The 17,604-nt window shown below is 38.7% G+C and overlaps 1 protein-coding gene across 1 annotated transcript in view; it reads left to right on the top strand.

The window, feature by feature from the left end:
• The first annotated feature begins 36 nt into the window (after nt 1-36).
• The window catches only part of snx29 (sorting nexin 29), an 83,189-nt gene continuing 65,621 nt past the window's right edge, over nt 37-17,604 (top strand). Inside the window, exons 1-14 of the mRNA XM_083555623.1 lie at nt 37-141; nt 247-497; nt 4,166-4,230; nt 5,250-5,302; nt 5,625-5,749; nt 7,444-7,624; nt 7,797-7,867; nt 9,232-9,486; nt 9,680-10,031; nt 10,153-10,277; nt 10,468-10,564; nt 10,649-10,731; nt 15,809-15,872; nt 16,157-16,285. Coding sequence (XP_083411749.1) covers nt 491-497; nt 4,166-4,230; nt 5,250-5,302; nt 5,625-5,749; nt 7,444-7,624; nt 7,797-7,867; nt 9,232-9,486; nt 9,680-10,031; nt 10,153-10,277; nt 10,468-10,564; nt 10,649-10,731; nt 15,809-15,872; nt 16,157-16,285 — 1,607 coding nt within the window. The 5' untranslated portion in view covers nt 37-141; nt 247-490. The remainder of the gene's footprint in view (nt 142-246; nt 498-4,165; nt 4,231-5,249; nt 5,303-5,624; nt 5,750-7,443; nt 7,625-7,796; nt 7,868-9,231; nt 9,487-9,679; nt 10,032-10,152; nt 10,278-10,467; nt 10,565-10,648; nt 10,732-15,808; nt 15,873-16,156; nt 16,286-17,604) is intronic.

Consider the following 17,604-nt stretch of genomic DNA (forward strand, 5'->3'; position numbering starts at 1 on the left):
AAAACAACACAGACATGCACGCGCACACGTACCGTCACATGACCCACACACCGGGTCACGTGACTACGAACAGTCGCGCGCGGTGCAGTTTTGTTGTGTAGCTTAGCATGAACAACCCTCTGTTCGGAAAGTGGATCGCAGGTAATCCATTACACTAAATGATGCGTTATGTTGTGTAGGAATGTTTCTGTAACAGTGGCTGATGTGGGATCTTTAGTGAAGAAGGTTAATACGCTGTGTGTGCAGGCCTGTGCTGTCAGGTAGCCAGCTGGCTAATCAGTCTACTCAGTCATCAGTCAGTCGCTTGTGCTCCTCCTGCATCGATGGCAGTGACAACAAATTCCTCAAGTTTCCCAATGTAAAGAGTCCTGCGAGTCAGATCTGCAGGGTGGAAACACCGGCTGGAGTAACACTGTCGCCCTTGAGGAAGGAAACCTGTCTTCATGCCGAGTGAGCAGGAGAAAACACCAGCCCGTGTTACACTGACACAATGAGCGGTGAGTTGCAGATCGAAAGGGGGGAAAACATCTCGTTTTCTTTCCTGTGCGTTTTAGTTCATTTCGCGCTGTCACCACATCCGCTCCTCTCAGCACCAACCCCAAGCCTCCATCACTGAACGTCCACACATGGCTGAAGAACACTTTTGCACAATTCTGCGCATATATATATATATATATATATATATATTTTTTTTAAAGACTTTTTGTTGATTTTGAAGGCAGGAAAACGAGGAACTGCACAGGGAGTTCACAAAGCGCGCAAAGGTTACTTTCACTTTGTATATTTTGTCTCACTGACATACATGTGTACGCTAGCAATATCATACCAATTCCAATAGCACTCCTATCTATCTATCTATCTATCTATCTATCTATCTATCTATCTATCTATCTATCTATCTATCTATCTATCTATCTATCTATCTACACAGTATCAGTCAAACTCCTCCTTTTAGAGGTTTTTCTTTATTTTTATTGTTTTACAACATCGTACATTAATATTAAAGACATCCAAATTATAAAAGAACACATGTGGAGTTATGTAGTACTCAAAAAAGTGTCCCCCCCCAAAAAAAAAAAAAAAAAAAAAAAATTGCACTAATGACAGCTTGGCTCTGTCAGATTCACGAGGTTGTCACATGGAATACCTTTCAGTTCACTGAACTGTACTTTTTCCACAGTTCATTTGTGATGTTTCATGTGTTCTTAATGTGCTTTAGACCATTTCATTGTCTTGTGCAGAGGAAAGGTTGATTACAGAGTCTATAACCATATTGGTGCCACTACAACTACTGTACAAACGGGCAAGGAGCACCCAGTTATAGAAAGAGAAACCACAGTCCTGCATTACTTCAATTCAAAAAACATCTCAAGAACTTTAAATGTATCCCCAAGTGCTGTCTCCAAAACCATCAAATGCTATGATGAAACAGGCTCCCATGAGGACCATCCTCAGAAAGGTGACCAAGAGCTACATCTGCTGCAAAGGATACGTTTATTAGCATTACCAGCCTCAGAAACCACAGAGTAGCATAAATGCTTTTTCGGAGTTCAAGTGGCAGACATATTTTAACATCCACTGTTCAGAGTAGACTGCATGAGTCAGACCTTCATGGCCGAATTGCAGCAAAGAAACCATTACTTTGGAAGAACAACAAGCAGAATAGACTTGGGCCAGGAAACATGAAGAATGCCTTAGATCAGTGAAAAACGGTTCTTTGGTCTGATGAGATTTTTGGTTGTGATGAGACATTGTGTCTTTGTTAGATGGACAGAGGGTAAATAGACAGTTCTTAAAAGTGTGGTTTTCACTGTAAAGCATGTGATGGTGTGCTGAGGAGGTGTGATGGTGTGGGGGTGCTTTCCTGGTGACACTGTTGGTAATGTAGTCAAAATAGAAGGCACACTTAAACAGCATGGTGACCACGGCATTTTGCAGTGAAATGCGATCCCAGCTGTTTTGCTCTTAGTGGGACCATAATTTGTTTTCCAACAGGACAATGACCTCAAACACACCTCTAAGTTATGTAAATAGCTATTTGTTCAAGAAGGAGAGTTTCAAAATCACCTGATCTAAATCCAGTTGACTGGTTTGGGATGAGTTGGACTGGAGAGTGATGGAAAAGCAGCCAACAATCACTCAACATGGGTAAATGTAAATTCACATGCATTTTGGTTTACTCCTGGGGTCTGATTTTGAAAAAAAAAAAAAAGCAAAATTTCTTTATTAAGAACAACATTAGTATAAATAAAGCAAATCATCTAAATAAACCTTTTGATGCATTTGTAAATGATTTAAGGCATAAAATCCATATTGATTGTTTCCGTTAATGTTTGTGAAGGGATTTGAGATTTTATTTAAAAAAACACGTGCAGTAATTAGTTTGTATTTTCTCATATTTTACACTTTTTCATCCAATTTGACTGTCAGTTTCAGACCCCTCCCCCATTCTGTCACAGCAACAGCTGCCAGCCTTTCTCTGAAATTCATGAAATCCTTTGCTGGTCATGCCACTTCACATGGCTCTCCAACATACCTGAAGAGGCTCACCCTCATCCACTAACCAATCAAGATGCACTTGATTAATGTGTTATTCTGATTGATATATATATATATATATATATATATATATATATATATATATATATATAGAGAGAGAGAGAGAGAGAGAGAGAGAGAGAGAGAGAGAGAGAGAACACACATCATTCTCTCCCAGTAAGCAGTTTTTCTTCTCTGTACTCCCTCCCTTATTAAATTAAAATGAGTGAAGGGTGAAATCTTTTCCAATTATTAGGCTTATATTCGATCTCTGCTGTATTGCTTCGGAGCAGTGGTAAAGCGATGAACGGTTACAGTAACATGTAGCCACATAATACATGATACGACTCTGAGAAATGACTTGGATATATGGAACATAATTTGTCCAAAGAAAAGTTAGTTTTGTCTCATTTATTTGTTAAAACTTCGCTCTTCTCCCTTTGCCTTAACAGCTACACTAATTCATTTAGGTAAAGATTTCACAAGTGTTTTGAATCTGTTATTTGAAAAAAATCTTTTTTATTTACAGTGTTTGCTGATGTCAGGCAGTTCTGAAGGCCGGTCAGTGTGTATAAGTGTTTTATCATCTTCACACACACAGATTTACTCTGTGTACTCTTCTGGTCCTCCTGGAACAAGTAAACAATTCGGATGCTGTTATGTGTCTGGGAGAACAGCCTTTTCACACTGCTGTTTTTTTTTTTGCATTTTTAAAATGCAACTGAAATCAATACACAGTTTATTCTGTCTTAAATATTTTTTGCTGGTGTATTAAAACAAAAAAGGAATTTTTCATATTGGGTCATTTTCGGGTTTATGACGGGGCCAGCCCCTAAAACTAGATGAAGATGGGTGACTACATCGCATTCCCCCCCTGACTAATTCCCATGATAATTAAAAAGTTTGAGTGAGTCTCAGTTTTGTGTTCTTCTTTTTTCAATCTGTCAGAGTTCACTGAAAAAGTACTTCTGTCTGACTGATGACGTGCGCTCATGACATTCTGATCAGCTGAGATAACTCTGATTAGCTGATTACTGAGTAATTGTACATGTTACATCTTTTGTGTTTTTGATTCAAATCTGTCAGTTCTCTTCAAATTTCAGTACTCAGATAATACTTTAAAATTTTTTGTCATGTTTAAAACATCGAAGCTGCATCCCTTTTACATCCTTACTCAAATCCAAATCTGTTTTTAGAGGCAAAGAAGCTGTTAGAATCACCTTGTTTGCAAATCCAGTAAACCGAAGAGAGAGAAGCGATTATTAGTCGATTATAATCGTCTTTGGTGGCATATTTTACATTCGCACAGACCAAAATTAAACAGTTAGAATAAATCATGATACCATATCAGATTTAAACATATGACATTTTTTTTTGTCTATAGGAAGTGATGAGGCATGGATAAATGTGAAGATGTGGAAGTTCTATTGAGCAGATACTTCTGCCTATAACAACGAATCTGTATAATATAAAGCTGTCAACTTCTCTAATCCTCAATAAAAAGTCTGTAACAAACAGATGTAATAATGTACTAGTGACACGTTTATATGCTTTGTGCCTTATTTGGTTCTGCTTCTGTAAGAAAAGTGAATATTGCAGTAATATGTTAAATGTTTGGATATTTTAGGCACACAACAGCATGACCTGAAAAGACAAAACCTTCTGGAAAGATTGCTCGATGCAGTCAAACAGGTACAGTATCTCAAACCCCTGCGGTCTGATATACATTTCAATTTCAATTTCTATACAGCAAACTAGGACTTAATGTGAAATGGAATGTAAAAAAAAAAATCTTATGGTCACGTGTCCCCAAATCTTTGTCCATGTAGTGTATGTTTAGTGGTTCTGTCACTTCATATACTGGATAAATATAAAAAGATGACCATGGTGGATATTGCTATCGTTATTATGGTTATTCAATAACTAAAGGTGTTAATATAAACTCCAGTAACTTAAAAACGAGTTTAAATAATGTTACTTTATTTGTTTTAATAAACCAGCTGCTGGTTTTGTTCAAATCAAGGTTTTAATTATTTTCACATTGTATAAAAGTATTCATTGTATATTACATAATTAATTATTATAACTAGTAATAAGTATTATTATAACTCATTACTAATAAAGATATTTTTATAAATTATTAACTAATACCATAAGACATGATAGACTGTAATTATATCATTAGCAGAGTGAATACAGGCTGCAGTGTATAAACATTACTGTAAGTAAGAAAGTAAAAATAATGTTCAGGAAGAAAATACTCTTGGCTTCAGAATATAGCAATAATAAAGTAATGTGCCTTAAAAAATGATCTCAACTTGTTCATGAACAGAATTAACTTCACTAAACATATTATTTCTTTCGCCTACTTGCATCCAAAAGGTTAAGTTTAAAGGATGAATTAAGTCGGTGTCGAAACTTCTGTTTCTTCAGTACATTAGAAATTTGTGAAATACTTGCAATATGTGCTTTAACCAGGAATGTGTGCAGAAGAACACAAAGTGCAGTATTTAAAGATGTGTATTTGTAAGGGCAGATAGGAGGAATGTAAGAACAGTGGCATATGCACACGTGCTTGTATGTATAACTTGTGTGACTAGAAACCTTTCAAAAAAATATCGCTTTAAAGTTATGCTTCTTTTTATATATTATATGATTTAATATGAGATACACACACACACACACAATTTTTTTTTTTTTCTTTTTTATAGTGCCAAATTCGCTTTGGTGGAAGGAAGGAGATTGCCTCAGACTCTGACAGCAGGTTTGATGAACTTGAATGAATATTTTGCAAATGTATTTCTCAATCATTAGATTTTAACATGCAGGGTTTGCCTCAGAAGCACTGTGTTCTAGGTTCCCCTGGTGAATCCTGTTATCTATTGTTCTTTACTCTGTCCAGCATTGTCTGCTTTATCGCATACAATTGCTTGTCTTAGACTCGTCTATGATTGCATTTTCAATTATTTTCCCTGATAGTCCGTTATTGCACGTTTTTCATTGCTTAATTTTTCTGTGCTTTCACTGTTTTTGTGAGTCATCTGTTCCTGACTGCTCTGTGTGTGTGTGTGTGATTGTGGTTTCAGGGTCATATGCCTGTGTGCCCAGTTTGAGGCTGTACTTCAGCATGGACTGAGGAAGAGTCGAGGCCTGGCTCTCACTGCTGCGGCTATAAAGCAGGTTGCTGGCTTCATCAGCAGTACAGAAGGAGGTAGACACAAACATCTTTTACTGATGTTTACCACATCCTCTGGTTAATATTTCAAGAAGATTATAGAGAAGTAACATTTGAAAAAAAAATTCATGAGTAACCTGAAACCCCAGCAAAAGTTCACTAAATAAACTGGCAATATACATTTACCATGTGAACCTGGGATGCCCTGGTGCCTTAGTAACTGAGAGGATCTACAGAGCTGCGAGTATTCTACAGAGGAAGCAGATGCTTCAGAGGTCTCATACAGGGAAAGCAGGTGCTAAGGGTGTTTCTGAAACCAGATGGCTATACAATAAGAGTCTTGAAAAGGGCAAAAAAGAGAAACAGGCCATCTTTGAGGTTTACTACCAACACCTGCTGTGGTTTGGAGTTTTTAAAAAGCAACAGGGAGAGTAAGAATGATACTATTTGTTAATGCACCGTTTGCTAAGAGTGATTAAGAGATTAGTTGCAGAGGTAAATTTGCTTGACAGACTCAATTGGAAATCACACAGTTGGCTAGTCATTATTAAGAGTGCTATTGAGATATAATTGGAGAGTCACATATTTGGGTTCCTCTGTTTCCTTTATACAGTTTTGGGAAATTTGATGAGTAATTGAAGATTAGTTTTTAGGGCGGCGACAGAGAAAAATGAAGCATGCCAAGAAACGATAATAAGAATCATATGCAGATTTGATCGGATAGCAAAATAATTATTGCATGCTGTTAAGACATTTAAAATGAATTTTTAATTTTTATGTTGTTTCATTTTTTTATTTATTAATTTTTTTTTTTAAGTGACACTACTGTTTGTGGACTGTAGATGTACTTAGGCTTTGTTTTTAGAGACCTTGTAGATCCCAGGAGATTTCAGCAGGTTGTTGCACATTTCCCAGGGTCCTCATTTTTGACTTCTGTTTTCATTGTTTTTCACGGATTTCGATTTAAGTAGAAAATGTTTGATAAATGATTTATCTTTACTTTTTCAAATAAAACCAATTATATAAAAGTGATAATAAAATCCTAAATAAACCCTATTTCAACCAATCAAATTAGTAACAAAACATTACCTAAAGCTTTCCTTGTGTAGTTTCTGTGGGTTTGTTTGAATATCACACTGTACAACTTACTACATAGAAATTCACCGTTTTGTGTTTTGACATCTAAACCTGACTTCTGTTCAAATGGCCATTGACCTACTGCTGTGCACGGGGAACTTTTCTTCACCTTTTCCCCTACGGTTCTCTCTCTTATTTTAAATATTTGCTTCTACAAACAAGCTTTGCACCTGTGGTCCTCCCGTGTCTGAGGGGTTTCTTTCCAGGTTTATTAGTTCCCCCCAGCTATCCGTCACACACTGAGTGGTGTATTGGTGTGATTTTATTAGTTTGATTTTATTTAGACTTGTTTGACCAACAGTTTCACCAAGAGAAGCAGTATACAGTACAAACATATGGCTGAGCAGTGCTGAGTAGTGACTCAGGTGGATATCTGTTGCCTGTTTCCAGTCAGTCACACGCATCTTAAATGCAGAGTTTCCAGTATGCCATTTTTGTTTGTTGTAGTTTGATGCTGAGCCAAGTAGAATATTTGTAGCAAGCTTAGCATTAACTGCAGTATGTGTGCAATCGTTTAAACTGCATTTCTGCTAAAGCAGAAATCCCAAATAAAAATGGATGATGTGTAACAGAGCTGTGTGACGGTTTTGCAGATCTGACATTCTGGTTCTACGTGAAAGAGCATCTGAATCGGCACGAACTGCAGCGTTTCTACTCTCTAAGGAACATCTGGTCTGAGCTGGGACGAGGCAGGGCTTGGCTGCGCTGTGCCCTCAACGAGCACTCTCTGGAGCGCTACCTTCACATGCTGCTGGCTGACCGCTCTCGGCTGAGGTACACCTCTGATTCACACTGCTGTTTTATTCACATTCAGGAATGATGTATTTTTTGCTTTAAATGCAGTTCAATCAAAATATTTTTGGGTCTTGAACGCTTATTTTCTAACCCTGTTTGAGTAAATAGTCATGAAAGTTACAAAACATGTCAGATCCTTCATGTTTTTCAGTGCATTCTATGAAGAGTGGGCTTTTATCCTTGATGAGGAGAGAGCCAGTATGCTTCCCACTATGGCTGCAGGTTAGTAGATTGGTTTACTGTAACCTGAGAGTGTGAATATGTTCATTTTTCACTTTGGAAATCAACATTAAAAATCTGTTTTCAAAGCTGTTTTTTTATTTGAAAATTAAATAGGTTGCTTAAGACCCCATACTTTTTATATAGTGTATTTTAAGTGTTTGTATAAATTGTGTTGCAGTTGAATTATGGATGAATATAATATTAATGACTGGAAAGAAAGCATTTATACATTGAGTCAAATATGACCAGGCCCTGGGACAAAAGAACTACCCACATTTGAAAGGAGGAGCTCCTCAGGAGGAGCTTGTGGTAAATAATTAACTGTAACAAATGAGTTGCTTTACTGGAAGGTTTACCCCCCTATAGAAGATTCACCGTTTTGCCGTCATCTTGTGTTTTCAGCTCTATCATGTTTGCCACTTTCGAGTATTGTGGGCTTTATTAAGTGTATATCAACTAAAAAAACAAAACTTAAAAAATTTTTGTTTTTAGTTTGACTAATCAAAGCATTTATATAAAACCGTTAAAGAAGAGAACTGCATCTGCAAAGCCAACAGCATTGTAGAAGACCCCACACACCCCTCACACACACTTTTCACTCTTCTACCATCAGGGAAGCAGTTTCAAAACATTCGGGCCTCACATCCAGACTGTGCAACAGTTTTTTCCCTTGAGCCATCAGGGTCCTCAACACACAGAGCTGAACTGAAACTCACTTACACACACACGCACACGCACGCACACACGCACGCACACACACACACACACACACACACACACACACACACACACACACACACACACACACATACTCATTTCACACATCCATGTCTTCAGTACCAGCCATATTATATTATTTTATTGTTACACAACTGTTTACATGCTGTTTTTTGCATATCCATTTGGCTGCTGCTATTGCTGTTTTGCACAACCTTCTATGTTTACATTTTGTGTTTATTAACAAGTACATTCCTGTATCCAATTCTCTCTTACACACACTGCACTGTAAAAAACACAGTAGGTTTACTGGCGGCATTGTTTTGTGTATTTGTCATACACTGTCTTGTGTTGTCTTTTGCACTGTCTTGTCTTTGCACTGTTTGCACCAGGTTGCACACGATGCACTTTATGTGGCGAGGACACTTACTAGTTTTTGGCTCTGTGTTTTCTCTTATGTAGCTTTATGTTGTTAAATGTAGCACCAGGGTTCTAGAGGAACGTTGTCTCATTTCGCTGTGTACTGCGTCAGCTATATATGGTTGAAATGACAATAAAAGCTTTTTGACTTGAAAAATTAGCTTTTCATTGTCTATTATTTAAGAGCATCGTTTCACTTGACAGTTCTCTTCTCTTTGTGCTGGCAGGACTGAACTCCATCTTGTTTGCCATAAACATTGACAACACAGATCTGAATGGGCAGCAACGCACAGGACCGTCTGTCTCGCTTCTGCTGAAAGAGTCCACACAGGGCATGAGCAGTCTATGGAAGGAGTCGGCGCAGGGAGTCAGCACCCTGCTCAGAGAGATTGGCACTGCCACAGCTGTGGTGCCTGGTTTTGCACCACGCTCAGACTGCCCCTCTGACCCCCTGCCTGTCCTGCCCCGGAGCACTTCCGCAGGTACAGCGGAGAGTAAACATGTTATATAACAGCTCCCTTTTTATTATTTATGTGATTAACTCCCTTTCTGGTTAGTATGTAGACTAAAATAACTGTTCTGAGGTTAGTTTCTTGGTAATTCTCCGAATTAGGATTACTGTGCAGCAGTTAAAACATTCAAAGCTTCCTGGTTTCTGTTCCCTTTGCTTTTTAGACTCTGGTTTGAGGAAGGAGCGCAGGAGAAAGAAGAAAATCACTAACATCATTTCATTTGATGATGATTTGGATGCGGGCGCAGAGGATGAAGACGAGGGATGTGGGGGCATCGGAACGAGTCTGAGAAAGGGTACAACGGGCGACGTGAACTCTGAGGACGCTTGTGAGTCGTCCCTTTTACAGAACGGCCTGCCTGAGCCAGAGCATGGAATCATTAATTGGGCTGAAAGTCCTCCACAGAATGGGGTTCTTCTCGACACCAAAAGCATTGACCGTGAGGAAGACGAGGATGAGGATTTTTATGGAAAGAGTCGGCGAGTGCTTCAGGAAGAGCATGGAAATGAGGAACAGTGTGTTCATGTTCATATACTATGTTTTTAGTTTTTTTTTAAACCCAAGTACACCATCAATTATTCAATAATATTATGGCAGGTGATCACACAAATCATTAAGAATTATTTATACACACAGGGTTTTAATTGGAAGTTTTTCCAGTGTTTCAACTTGGAGCCCCAGGCCTATAATCACAGAGGCTGATAACGACAGCTCAGACATCCTTATCCCTGTTACTACAGCAGAGACCCACAGCCTAAAAGGTCAGTACATCCTCTCTAGTTAGTCTACTATTTATTAACACTCCTTTTCAAGCACTATTTAAATCTGCATTAAATGCTTTATTCTTAATAAATATGGATCTTATTCGTAGCTCACATTCTAAACTGGGACTAGTGAAATTAACTTGAAGAACTAACTCGGAGATCTGCTTTTTTTTTTTTTTACTTTCAGTTGACGACTCTGTTGAGACGATAGGATTTCATGAGCAAACAGAAAGCTCGAGTCCAACCACTGACACCGAAAAACCAAAAGCTGAGGTCGAGTTCAGGTAGCACTTCTGCTTTGTTCATCTTACTAAATTAATGCTTGAAAGCTGTTTATTAACTGCAATAAGTCCTTTTTTCTCTTTCAGCATGGAATCCAGCTTGTTGAGCCAGAATACCTCTGTAAGCAGTATAGTGATCAGTCCTGGCCTGCCTGACTCTATGACTATGGGTGAGGATATTTATGCTTTTTTTTGCATGATATACACGACCAGAGACATTAATGTTGTTTACTGGCTGATAGGGTTGTATGATATGGACATACATTGCCCATTGCCATAATATTAATATATATTATAGCAGCAAAGGTTTACGTATTAATGAATTGAGTAAAATATTTCCTTTTGCAGCACAGTGTTATGATAAAGCTCTCCAGGATTGTTAAAGATGCTTGTATACAACATTTAAAAGTGGTTTCTTATCATTTTAAATGTTGCATATTGGTGTTTCAATGTAAATCACAATGAGGTGTGCTGTTCTAGGAACATGATGCAAAGCACTTTGCCCTGTCGTCTCTCCAGTAACATACATGCTGTTTCAAAGTGCTGACATGGCGACTCTTTTATAAATGCTACAGAAGCATCTTTACACAATAAGCTTGATCATATCACATATTCCACACCTTTCTTCCTTAAATAGCAACACTGTTTGTATCTAGTTAGTAGTGCTTTTAGAATATGTGTAATGTCCACCATGCAACTGGTTGGAAATGAGTTACTATGGAAACAGTAACTTGTTAGACAGAAAACATTCGTATAAATGAAATATCATTGTTTGAATTACAGCTGGAACAGTTTTTAGAATGTCTGTTCAATTCATCAACACCATCTAACCAACCAGAGCAGAAAATCCAAATGCGGTGGTGATGTTGTCCAGCTGTACCATTTTGTCAGTGATTCACCTGCTCAAAATCACATGCATGCTTTTGTTCCAGCTGCTGTAACTGTTAGTCCTGTATTAATACACCGGTTGTTGGCCGATCTGCTTGATTAAAAAATGAACTGACGTTACGTCTTACTGGGCTTAATGAGTTATGAGTAACATCAGGGCTGATTTGTTGTGGAAAGAAAAATCCTGATGTTTGTTTTTGAGGACTGGCCAAGACTTGACATTTTATCCTAATGAAATCTGATTATATTTCTCTAAACATAAACAACACTATTAATCAGGTTTTTTTTGGTGTTTCCAGTTTAGATTTAGATTTAAGCCTGTTGTGTTTTATCCTTATCTGATTGCACGGCTTTCTCCAGTGGAGGGCACTGTTGATCCAGAGCAGTATCTCAGCAACTTTGTGCTGATGGAAAAAAAAAACCCCAACAAAACAAAAAACAGTACGCTGAGAACCCAGAGGTGGCAGAGATTAGATTTGAATTGGAATAAAATACATTAACTACAGCACAACACAAAGCATTGAAATGTGCATAATTAGTTAATGTCTATAAATGCATTTATTCAATTTCCCACTAACTAGAAAAAGAACACTGAGGTACTAGAACCTGCTCTGTCTATGTGTAAGAAATCCACACCTTGTGCGTTTACCTTGTTATTATCGCACCCACTTCACATTAAACTAACCACAAATGCACAGGAGCTCCCTTGTTGTTAGGAATAGGATGTCTCTCGGGAAACATGTAAAGCTTAAAAAAAAAAACAACCCCACAACAAATCACGGTTGTGTAATGGCAAATGGGGAAAAATTCGGACCCGTCTCTTTCGCTTGGCTTTTGGTGCATCTCTTGGTGTGGATACTGCTATTGTGATTTCTCATAAATTGTGTGTGGGTGCATGTGTGCTTCTGCGTCCGAGGCACGAAATAGTCACCAGGGTGTGTTTCTCCTCCAGATGGAGGCTCCCGGGAGGAGGCGGGATCATCCACACACACACACACACACACACACACACACACACACACACACACACACACACACACACACACACACACACGGTTTCTTTCTCATTCATTCTGACCTTGCGTGCACATGCACAGAAATTAATTTCAAACATTTTTTTGTTGTCTTTTTCTGTTAGTGGGGACAATTTGTGAAACTTAGCAATATAGATATTTGTTTTTCGTTTCTGAATGTTGTAAAATCAATCATGTTGACAGTCTGTAGCAAGGATGGGCAAAAGTTTTTGGCTCAGGATCCACATTAGATTGTAAATGTCTTGGAGGTAGGTGCTTGGAGATGACATTCACGATTTTCCCTTTTTTGATACACATCAGGCTTCCATATACAATTCTGTCCAACATACTATTCTCCTGATTAACCCCCATAAATGCATATTTCTATATACTGGAATGCCCTCAGCACTGTTTAAATCTTTAAATAGGCATTTTTTTTAGACTTGAGATATGCAATAGACATAAATGTGTATAATTATGGCAGATCTATTACTTTTGTCTGGAAATAAGTAAAGTAAGGTAATTAATAAAAAGCCATAACCTGAAACTAAAGTTCTCACGTCAAAACGGATGCCTTTTATGATCGTGTCTTAATTCAGTTTGATTCAGTTTTATTTTTTATAGTGCTTTTGACAATGGACATTGTCCCAAAACAGCTTTACAGAACTAATTAGGTTATAAAATATGACATTCATTCATTTATAGATTTAAAAACACATTCTTTCCAACAAAGAAAGTGTAGTATTTGTGATCTATTATGTCGTTTTGGTTTTGAACAATCTCTTCAGTATTACAGTCTGAAATTTAGATCTTCTGCTGTCTAGATTATGAAAAGCCAAAATCAAGCCTGAACATGAGGTATATATGTATATAGAAAATGAAATGAAATGATGATAATATGCTCCTGCGTGTGCGTCAGCTGTTCCACTTTCTGCAGGCTGCAATCATCCTGTGTAAAAGGATACATTCACATGCGAATGTGGAACTCCTTTGGTAGGTGTATGCTCTCAAATCATGCTAATACGTGCCTCGTGGAGGTATGGACTTACTGCAGGACAGTACACTGGGCCTGGCTACATGAAATCAGCCGGAGAGCCGTCGTTTCTCCATGGATGGTCCATGTTTTTAATCATTAAAGTCTTGTTAATTTTATGTTCAGTAAATACATGATTTCTTGGCATCCTCCAGGCCTCGTGAGAGCTTCTTCACAGTGGTCTATGTTAGGGTACAGTACACTCTGATCAGGATTGCAGCCTCTTGAGAAATAATGCAGACTTCTTAAGGGGATCTTGCAGTGGGTTTTTGCTCAATTTTCAAGTTTACTTCCTGTGGAGAAGGCCGGGCATGATTACATAGATGAGTTCCTTCAGAGATTGGTCTCCAGCTCCTGAGATTGGTTTAATGTGAGATCTTTGTTTTGTCAAAATGGGAGCAGCCCTCAGGCACTGTGAGCGCTGAAGCGTAAGACTTCCTCCCGTTTTGCTGCTGATGCAAAGCCTCCTGACTTTACACTTCACTTGGAGCAGAAGTTTTTTTTTGTGGTACTACAAATCCTGGCTTCCTAACTTTTTTAATAACATCTATATCAAATCTCAGTACACAAATTATTTGTTTTTTTATTTCATATTGATCCATTTGCTCCCAATTTATTCATTACTACACGCTGCCCACTTCAAGTTGTCTCTTATTGCACGCACGATTCCTCCGAGACACGAACAGCTCTGCAATGACATGCTGCTGCTCATGTGTCACCGCAGAAGACATTAACTGCCTGCTTATGCATGCATGAGCTCATAGACACCTACAAATAGCTAATGGTTCACAAATCATCAGGATGGATTCTTGCATTCAATCTAATCTTTCTCAACCAGCAGGCGAGACCATTAGCGCTCTCTCGGACCTAGATTTCTCTGGCAATTTTGGGGGATTTGAACCAACAGTCTCCTGATAATAGGTTGAGGGATTTTGATTGCGCTTTTTTTTCTTCAAGATTATTTTTCACTGACTGCTGGAGTCAGGGGCTTTCTGTGTCACAGGGCATTCAGGGCCTGCGCTCAGATAAGTGTGATGGAGATGATAACGGGGTGGGAGACCTGTCTGTATGATTTTCTTGACACTTGAGCTGCACTGATCCATACAGTTACAGCTAAATCCATGCAGAGGAAAACAGGGCCTATAGTTGGAATGTGCGCTGATGGTTTTTCTATGCTTGCGATTTATCATCAAAAATGTGAAATAAAAATGGCACAATCATCCAGAACCTGTTGCCTTAAAAAGAAACTGAGCATCTCCATCATTATAGGTCTATAATTCATTATAGAAGAGTAATATTATTACTATTTGTACAGTCAGGAACTACTCATTGGTAATCGCAATTGTATCTGGATGCTGGGGATTTTCAGGTGATTTATCAAAAGTGTATTTGTAAAATAATCTTTGTAATCAATCAGACCAATCAGTTGTCTAATGTTGAAATAGTCTTATGATTGATAACGTCTAATGATTTTGCTGCGCAAAGTGCGTGAAAGCGTGTGAGCACTACCTGAAGCAGCGCATGGTGTAGTTAATCATTTTCTAATTACCGTATCCCATTATTTGTAACATTTTAGATTTGACACCTGTTTAATCTTTTTACGTAGAAACTCTTTCTTTTTCACATTTGCCAGGTTTTTTTAGCCAAAATATTTTGGTGACATCCGAAAAAAAATTTTAGACCAGGCAAAAATCTACTCAAGTCATTCATACATTGAGAGATTATGATTAATAAACATATATCATTCTCATTTGACATGACTATGATGATAAATACCCAACACTGACATGCCTTACCTGTCAACAAATCATCACTGCTTTACTTGGACAATCTTCTAGCTGTTTTTTTCCTATTATTTTTAGCCTGCTAATGTTCTGGGAGAACACACTCCAGGGTAAAAGAGGCCTCTGAATAAAAGTGTTTAGCAAGAACTCAGTCTCCTAGTCGGTGTTCAAAGGAAGTCGGTTGTTACACTGAAACCTTCTCGCTGTGCAGCGTTATAAATGTCTTCCCCTTTCAAGTCACCTTCACTTAAAAGAAATTAATGTCTGGCTGGTATTTTAAGCTGCACAAAGTACTCTTTATTATTTCTGTGCGGCTATACAAATGAAAATGTCAGTAGTCTGGAACCGTTTCCATTAATGAAAAGATTTGCATGGGACCCTGAACCTCACCGATATATTGAATATACTGAATATATCTTCTTATTGTCCTTTTGAGAAATTGAGCATGTCTCGCATTCAGGGGGAAAATTGTGATGCTCCACTCATGTTCTTATTCTGCTTCTCTTTAAAAATGATTCTTCTCTCGTAGCCGAACTACGTCAAGCTATTGTGGCCATGATGAACAGGAAGGATGAGCTCACTGAGCAGAACACGTGAGTCATTATTGGTTTTTTTTTGCTGCTCGAGGTTTGAGTGAACAGCTATGATTTCCTCTGTTTGTGCATCTTTTGATATTGACATCTTATGTATGAAAAAAGTCACACTAGTGGCTGTAAAGGACACAAAGTTTGAACACCGATGAAGTATTATTTCAGGTCTAGTACATTTTAACTTTATTTTGTTTTGTTTTGTGTGAGCTGCTGTGAAATGAACATTTGATGTCTGAACCTGTGCTGTATGTGTGTGTGCTGCCTGTGTGTTTGTGCGATGGCTGCAGGTCTCTGCGCAGTCTGCTGGATGGAGAGATGGAACACTCAGCTGGGCTGCGGCTCGAAGTCGACAGTCTGAAGAAGAAACTGGCTGACCTGGAGGAGAGACACACAGCTAAAGTTCAAGCCCTTGGGAGGTAGAAGCACTTTATTGTAGACTTTCAATTCCATGCTTACAGGCCACTATGCGTGTCCTGTTTCCTGATGTTTAAAGTAACTACAAAACTTTTAATGCATTAGGCCAAAATCAGTTCAGCACCCAGCAACCCGTCTTTATGTCCCGATGCTGATCACTCAAGTATAAATTAACCTCATGGTGGAATAGAGCACTTGTGGGTCTCTGAAATCTACATAAAAACACAGTGAGTAAGCAGAGCTGCCTGGAGACTAATCAGTTTGGAGTCATTCATATGGAGCTCGTAATGACATTTAAACAACCTCGTAATTTCTTTGCCAGACTACCGGACTGCCTTGTAGCATAGCACCTGTCACTGAGATGCAGAAAAAAAGCAGTCCGGCAGAGAGTGAAGCAAATATATTCTCCACAAAACCAAGGGTCAACACTGGGAAGGATACATGATAATGAGTAGAAATAGAGCAATGATGCTGGCAAGGCTTTCTGCAAGAAATAACGATGAAAAGGCTAGGAACTCTACAGGTCTATGCAAACAAGTGATGAAAATGACTGGGTAATAAAGCCCCAATGTGCATGATAATCACAACTACGATGTTCTTCTGTAAAACACTGAGCAGCAATAGACTGGGAATCTTATAATGGAAAAATGTGGACTGTTGTGCCCACTCATAGTCAAAAATGGTTGTACGGTTGGAATTAAATCGGCTCCTTTGATGTAAAAACGAATGCATACAATTGTACCCTGCACTTCTTTACCAGGTATGAGGAAAAAAACCCTTCTCATTCATTTCCCTGCTTCCTGCTCGAGGAAGGAACGTGGGTGACTTAATCTTGTCTTATTTTGGCTTCTTCGGTCTCAGTTTTTAGACTCTGAGGCAGAAGGAGCAGTGAAGTCAATCAAAGTGTGTGACTCAAATGAAATCCTGCCAAGTCGATAGAGACTAAAAATAAGGGGACAGCTTGGCCCGCTGCTTAGTGAGAGATCTGTGGATGTGCGCACTCTTGATTCAAACGAGTACAGTGGGCAGTGCTTAAGACGTTGGGCTGTGCACAGCACCAGGCCGACACGCTCACGCACTCGCACCTCCTCAGCCAGAGTGCTGCTTGCTCTGCTACGACGCTAAACACATGGGTACAGGAACCTGGCCAGGTGGTTTGGGGCCACAAAGCGTGGTCATGATGTGGGTAGGTGGTCCTGGTCTTATCCACAGTGTTTTTACCCCCAGTTCTTGTTACTTTATTGTAGGAGACTATTGTAGGTTGTGCAGGCGTTTCATTAACTTTAGTGTAAAGAGATCTCACGCAAATAACACGCAGAGC

This window comes from Silurus aristotelis, assembly GCF_946808225.1.
Source record: "Silurus aristotelis genome assembly, chromosome: 12".
In the NCBI taxonomy this organism is placed as follows: domain Eukaryota; kingdom Metazoa; phylum Chordata; class Actinopteri; order Siluriformes; family Siluridae; genus Silurus; species Silurus aristotelis.